Here is a 6,431-nt window from a genome sequence, read left to right as displayed (position 1 = left end):
CCTCCAGGGGGAGCTGTGGGACAAGGGGCAAGGGGTCCCTAGGGGTGCTGTGCCGCAGGGGCAGGAGGGGACCCAGGCGGGCAGGTTGTGGAGGCTGGGTCCTGAGCTGCCTGCCCGACAGTGAGCAATGCGGGCGTGGGGCTGGCGGGGCCACTCGAGGGGCTCTCAGTGGCTGAGATGCAGCGTGTCCTGGATACCAACTTCCTGGGCACCGTGCGTCTGGTGCGAGCTGTGCTGCCCGGCATGAAGCAGCGCCGCGCTGGGCACATTGTGGTCATCAGCAGCGTCATGGGCCTGCAGGGTGAGGGCCAGGGGCAGGGGAACCCCACCTAGCTGGGTGTGGTGGGCATGGAGCAATTGGGCAGAGCTGTCCCCAGAGGGGGGCAGGGAGGCAGCAGGGTGCTGTGACTCCCCAGCTGCTCCCCTCAATCATTATCAACCCCAGCTACCTCCCAGTCCCCCAGCTGCCCCCTGCCCCTGGCTCAGCCCCTCTGCCCTTTACAGGCGTCATCTTCAATGACATCTATGCAGCCTCCAAGTTCGCTGTGGAGGGCTTCTGTGAGAGCCTGGCCATACAGCTGCTGAACTTCAACATCCAGTGAGTGGGCGGGGGGAGGAGGGGCAGGGGGAATAGTGGGGCAGCACCAGGGGCTGTGGGGCTGCCCGGGTTTCTCAGCCTCTGCCTTCTCCCACAGAGGTGCCCCTGGGTCCTGCTTGGAGCCCTGCGGGGAATGGCATTGTACAGCTCAGGGGCTCTTCCTGGTGGGTGGGGTGGGGGGTGGGGGGTGGCTGCAGGAGGCACTGGAGTCCAACACCTCCATGAACGTTGTTTGTGCCCACAGTGTGTCCCTGGTGGAGCCCGGCCCAGTGCACACAGCCTTTGAGCAGCAGCTGCTGGATGAGGCCTCGCACCGTGATTTCCCGGACACTGACCCCACCACGCTGGGCGCCTTTCGGGATGCCTACGTGCCAGCCACCCGCCGCCTCTTCGCCGCCCTGGGCCAGAGCCCTGAGGATGTAGTTGAGGTGCGTGGGGCCCAGGGCAGCCCCAGAAGCCTGAAAACCTGGGGGTGGAGGGGTTCATTACCCTGCCCTGTGTCCCAAGACCCCTCCAGCCTCCTTCACAGAGCTAGGGGCCCCTCCATAAAGCGTGGGGGCTACAGGTACCCACATTTAGCACCCCTACCTCATCTGCAGCCCCTAACTCCCTTGCATGGCTAGCTCCCCCAACAGCATGGTCCAGACCAGATAGACACTGGGAGGGGGAATTTCCCGGACAGACAGTGGGATATGTACTGGTGGGGATAGACAGATGGGCATTTGGGGCAGTGTTGATGGTCTGTGCCTGCAGGCCGTGGTGCGGGTGCTGGGGGCTGCCCGCCCACCCCTCCGCACACAGACGAACCGAGGCTACAAGGTGCTGGTGGCTCTGAAGCGTGTGGACCCCTCGGGGACCCTGTCTGTCCATGCCTCCCACCACCTGCTCTTCAGCTGCGGCGGCCGCCTCCTTGGCCCTGGCCTCCGCTTCCTCCAGTGTCTCGCCTGTGGCTGCTGCCGACCCCAGGTGGTCCCTGCCTGACCCCAGCTTGCTCTCCTGGCTGCGGTGCCGGGCAGCTCCTTCCCAGCACCAGCCCAGGGAGCCCCCAATCACTCCTCAGCTGACTCCTGTATAACTCTTGATTGCAAGTGACCTAGACCTGCTGACACAAAACCATCCATCACCCACAGCATGCTCCTGCCTCATGAGCAGCTGCTGGCACCAAAAGCATTGCCCTCCTGGTGTGTGGCCCCATCTTCAGGGTTCCCTGAGCCCAACACACAGACAACAGCTGCATCTGTGTTGACTCTGCTCTTTTACTGAGCAGTGAGCCAAAGATCTTCCTGGAGCTGCTTTGGCTCCTGATGCACTGAGACACCCCCACAGCTCACAATCCAGAGATCTCCCACTTCTCCAGAACCAGCTCCTCCATTTGGGGGTGGCAGAGGGGAGGGGTGGCAAGATCAAGGCACTCTGTAAACCCAATAAAACCTGTCCTAGATTCCATGTTTTCTCCAAAATATTGTCGCTTTCAGTGGTGGGAAGTTAGGTCCTCCAGAGTATGGAGCGTGCATGTGTGTAAATGCATGTGGGCATGTATGTGAGTGCATGCATGCATGTTATTGACCTGAACTTTGGCCTGTTTGCAAACACATGCAGTGGCTACATCTCACCCACTTGACCCAGCTGACACCATCCAGACAGACCTAGAGCCAGGGCCAGTGCTGCCAATGCTTGTTGCTGTGCCCCCACATCTTCCATGCACACATGCCCCCTATGCCACTGAGGAATCTGCCCCTTGCAAAGGGCTGAGTCAAGCCCCAGGGCATGTGCGGGGAAGGGGCACCATCACCCAGGGTTGGAGAACTAGCAGACACGGGCTGGGAGAAAGGGGTAAAGACTCATTTGGTCTGGGGCACAAACACTAATGCTGAACCCAAATGTGAGGGGGGCAGGCCTGGTTCTGGCTGCAGCCTAGTCTCTGCTCAATGGGGGCCAATCTGTACTGCAGTGGGCCTGGTATTGCTGTACCTCACTGCCTCGATTCTTGGGTCTCCCCAAGCTGGACTGTGGTCCCATGGTGTTCATATGCAGGGAATGTAGAACAGCCCGGGACAGCTCTAGAATAGCACAGAGCTGGGCCTAGGACAGGGGCTCCTTGCGCAGCCCCCCACCCCTTGCTGGCACCACCCCAAAGGGGCTGGCATGAACTAGGGATTGCCAGGAAGGTGCTGCCTTTCCGGGCAGTCACACTCATCCCCCGGGTTAACCATTAACTCAGGGTAACCCCACACAAGGGCAGCACTGTTTGCTCCACCAGTCTCGCAGTTGGGAGCATGGGCACCGGACAACTGCACGTCCTTGGCCTGCTGCTGCTGCTGCTACTGGGGCCACAGCTGGCCCAGGGCAGGCCCCTGTGAGTGTAGGGAGGAGGTTGGAGGGGGCTGGGGTGGGGGGCATGTACCAGCACCTGCAGCTTGTTGGTCCCAGAGCTGTGAGCTCAAGCCTGGCAGTGGTGGGGAATAAGGGCCTGGCAGAGTAATAGGGCCAATTGACAGCCCTGTCCCTGCACCCACCTGCCCTGCATGACATGGGGAGGCAAAAGGATGCACCCAAGGCCCTGAGAGTAGCCAGGGGCAGAGCTGGGTACCAGACTGAGGCTTGAGGTGTCCGGCTGAGCGCCCCAACCCTGCAGGTACCTGCTGGCAGCCCCCAATGTGCTGCGCACTGGCAGCCACGAGATGGTTGTGGTCCAAGCCCAGGACCCAGATGGGGGCCTGCTGCAAGATGTGGCTGTCACCATCCGGATCTTCGACTTCCCTGCACGGAGGCAGCTGCTGAGTGAGGCGGCCGCAACGCTCTCCTCAACTGGCAGCTTCCTAGCCAAGGCCATGGTGCAGGTGCGGACAGCTGGGCCACCACCCCTGCTCCCTGCTAGGACATTGTCAAGGGGCCAGTGGGGCAACAGGGGGTGCTCTCCTGGGCAGGCCGTGACCTGAGATATCACCAGGGGGTGCTGCGCTGCAGGAGGCAGTTGGGGGTGGGGGCAGCCATTGCAGCTGTGCCTTTGCTGCATGGCACAGACCCCCAGATGAATGACATGGTGGGAAGGGAACACTGCCAGGGGCAGACCCACGGCTTCCTGCCCCTGCTCCTGCCCCTGGGAGACAAAGCACAGCTCTGTCCCCACCCTCCCGGCTCTGCTGTGCTCCAGGTCCCGGCCAACTACATCTCGTCTGACCCAGCGGAGAAGCAGTACTTGGTGGTTCAGGCCCAGTCCAGCCTCTTCCTCCTGGAGAAGACCATCCTGGTGTCCCCACACACTGGGTATCTCTTCTTCCAGACTGACAAGGCCATCTACACCCCTGGGCAGAGCGGTATGGGCAGGTAGCACTGGAGTGGGGGCAGGCGTGTGCAGGGGAGCAACTCTGCCCACCTCTGTGCCTTTCCTTACAGTGAGATACCGGATCCTGTCTGTCAACCACATGATGGACCCACTGGAGACAACCTGTGTGATTGCTATCCAGGTATGGAGCTGGTGATCCCACTGATACTGCCAGCATGGCCTAGTTATGCAGGCTCAGCCCGACAGGGAATCCTCAGGGCACAAGAGGCCAGATTCCCTACTCACAGCCTGTGCTGGAGCCAAGGCACCCCTCAGCAAGCTCCTCCCCACAGAACCCCGAGGGCATCACCCTGACCAGCAACTCCTGGCAAATGGTGAAAGGCTTCTACACTGCCACCTTCTGGATTCCTGAGCAGAGCACGTAGGTGCTGCCAGCCCCAGGGCCTCTGACATGGGTGGGGAGGGGGCAGCAGCTGGGGGAGCTACATGGGGTGGTGGGGGATAGAGGGGTTTGGCAGAGTCTGTCCTCTGTCTTTGGCAGAAGCAGCTCCACACCTGCTCTTCTCTGCCCCTGCAGAACTGGCACCTGGAAGATCGTGGCCTGGTTCCAGCAATCACCTCAGCAGCCCTACAGCACTGAGTTTGAGGACAAGGAGTATGGTGTGTGGCCTGCCCGCTCCACACTGGTCCTAAGCGCTCGGGCCACACAGCTTCCCTGGGCAGCTCTGACTACTGACGCTGCCTCTCCCCACAGTGCTGCCAGCCTTTGAGGTGGAGCTGGTCCCAGACAGAAAGTTCCTTTACCTGGATGGGAAAAGAGACAGGGAAGTGCTGACCTTCACTATCAATGCCAGGTGAGTGGCACTCAGTCCAGCCTGGCCTGTCCCCACCCATGGGCACAGAACCTGGCGGAGCAGCCTGGTCGAGTATGCCAGCCCCCGCAAGCCCCAGGGGACCCCGCTGTGCCTTGGACATACCTGGAGAGTGTCATGGAGAGCAGGTGGGGCAGTGTTCCTAGCTCTGCCCACCTGGAAATGCAGCTGCCTCTGGGGTGAAGCAGTTGCCCTCATGCCATCACCCTCTCTATGCCTTGGTGGATCAGGTTCATGTTCAACGAGCCCGTGGATGGCTATGCCCTGGCCATCTTTGGGGTCCGCACGGAGACACAAAGAAACTCCCTGCGGGAATCACTGCAGAGAGTTGATGTGAGTCCTCACCTGGGGAGGGGCAGGGTGGGGGCGGGGGTACTCAGGCACCACCAGGCTCTGGCTGGGATTGGGCCCTGTGGCAGGTGCTGCCCGGGCCCAGCACAGTGCCTCTCCCCACAGATCACACAGGGGACGGGGACTGCAACCCTGACGCTGGATGTGCTTCACAATGCCTTCAAGAACCCTGAGGAGCTTGTTGACGCCATCATTTTCATTAATGTCACTGTTTTCTCTGCAGGTAAGCAGCCACAGAGAGGGACAGATCCCACGGGTGGCAGCTTCCAGGCCTCCTGGTTCCTGATGGGGATCTTCCAGGGAGCAGGAGGCCTGAACGCTGAGCCCAGGATAGCCTCCTCACTGTGTCTGTCTGTCTATCCCCCTGTCAGGGCAAGCAGCACTCCCCTACTCCCCCACCCGTGCCCACTTCTTGCCTGCCTATCCCCACTGTGCAGGCCCCGTCCATCTGTCTTTCTCTCCATGGTTTACACCCCCTCCCTCAATCCTTCCACTTGTCCCTCTCCCTAGATGCTCGGTATCCATCTACCCTGCTGTTCTCCCCTCTTATGCACCCACCCACTTATCTATCCATCTACCCACCCAGGCATCCATCCTCCCACCTACCCACCTATCCATCAATCTACCCATCTCTCCATCTACTCACTCATCCACCCATTCATCCATCTACCCCCTAGCACAAACCGCGCCAGGGTCATATCCATTCCACCTGAGCCCCCTTTCCCCTCAGGCGGCAGGCACTGATGTGCACTGATAGTGCTTCCACCTCTGCAGGTGGGGACACGGTGCTGGCTGAGAAGTCAGGTGTCAGGATTGCACGCACATCCTACCGCATCCAGTTCTTCCGCATGCCGGGGTTCTTCAAGCCAGGGATGCCCTTCAGCATCAGGGTACATGCTTGGCTTAGCCCTGACTACCCAGAGCTGGGGTTTCCAGCCTGTGGGAGCACCAGGCCTCATGCCTGGGGACAAAGAGCAGTGTGCGGCTGCTCCTAGCCTCACGGGGACATCTCCAGTGGGGAGAGGCAGAAGCTGGGTGGGTGCTGGGTGCAGGGGAGAGGCCCAGCAGGCTTGGCTCAGAGTGTGGGGGCTGCAGCCTGTTAGCAGGAGCTTGGGGTCACCCTCCACCCTCCCCAGGTTTATGTCACCAGTGTGGATGAGTCGCCAGCTGTGGGTGTGTGCATCTGCAGTGAGGCCCAGCAGAGCAGGACAACAGAGGAAGGGCTGGCCTTCCTGAACCTCAACACAGCTGCTGGCCAGAAAGTCCTGGAGATAGAGGTACTGGGGGGTAAGGGGGTGGGGTGGTTGCTGGGTCCAGGGGCAGC

The 6,431-nt window shown here is 61.0% G+C and overlaps 2 protein-coding genes across 6 annotated transcripts in view; both read left to right on the top strand.

Annotated features, from left to right (window-relative positions):
• Positions 1-6: 6 nt before the first annotated feature.
• RDH8 (retinol dehydrogenase 8) lies at positions 7-2,044 on the top strand. Of its 2 annotated transcripts, none has more exons than XM_006023451.3 (4): positions 7-301; positions 505-598; positions 843-1,026; positions 1,352-2,044. In XM_006023451.3, the coding sequence occupies exons 1-4, from the start codon at positions 178-180 to the stop codon at positions 1,577-1,579; spliced, it is 630 nt and encodes a 209-aa protein (XP_006023513.1). In that variant the 5' UTR covers positions 7-177; the 3' UTR covers positions 1,580-2,044. The 2 variants fall into 2 exon arrangements, with proteins under 2 accessions (XP_006023513.1, XP_025059697.1); XM_025203912.1 differs by having other exon boundaries at positions 696-1,026.
• A 133-nt stretch (positions 2,045-2,177) lies between these two features.
• Positions 2,178-6,431, top strand: part of LOC106722192 (complement C3) — a 6,292-nt gene continuing 2,038 nt past the window's right edge. For all 4 annotated transcript variants that reach the window (XR_003093996.1, XR_003093995.1, XM_025203911.1 and 1 more), the window contains exons 1-10: positions 2,178-2,954; positions 3,234-3,438; positions 3,753-3,915; positions 3,995-4,065; positions 4,217-4,305; positions 4,462-4,544; positions 4,639-4,738; positions 4,987-5,330; positions 5,882-5,997; positions 6,244-6,384. Coding sequence is in view for 2 of the 4 variants with exons in the window: in XM_025203911.1 (XP_025059696.1) it covers positions 2,875-2,954; positions 3,234-3,438; positions 3,753-3,915; positions 3,995-4,065; positions 4,217-4,305; positions 4,462-4,544; positions 4,639-4,738; positions 4,987-5,330; positions 5,882-5,997; positions 6,244-6,384 (1,392 nt within the window). In the remaining 2 variants the exon portion in view is untranslated. The remainder of the gene's footprint in view (positions 2,955-3,233; positions 3,439-3,752; positions 3,916-3,994; positions 4,066-4,216; positions 4,306-4,461; positions 4,545-4,638; positions 4,739-4,986; positions 5,331-5,881; positions 5,998-6,243; positions 6,385-6,431) is intronic.

Source organism: Alligator sinensis, unplaced genomic scaffold (assembly GCF_000455745.1).
Source record: "Alligator sinensis unplaced genomic scaffold, ASM45574v1 scaffold707_1, whole genome shotgun sequence".
In the NCBI taxonomy this organism is placed as follows: domain Eukaryota; kingdom Metazoa; phylum Chordata; order Crocodylia; family Alligatoridae; genus Alligator; species Alligator sinensis.
Note: the sequence above shows the minus strand (reverse complement) of the source record. Positions and strands in the feature narration are given on the sequence as shown.

Excerpts from the sequence above, each read along its gene's own strand:
- RDH8 (XM_025203912.1), top strand. The coding sequence starts at position 178 with ATGCAGCGTGTCCTGGATACCAACTTCCTGGGCACCGTGCGTCTGGTG. Across the intron at positions 599-695 it reads CTGCTGAACTTCAACATCCA|AGGTGCCCCTGGGTCCTGCT; the intron begins GTGAGTGGGCGG and ends CTTCTCCCACAG. Across the intron at positions 1,027-1,351 it reads GCCCTGAGGATGTAGTTGAG|GCCGTGGTGCGGGTGCTGGG; the intron begins GTGCGTGGGGCC and ends CTGTGCCTGCAG.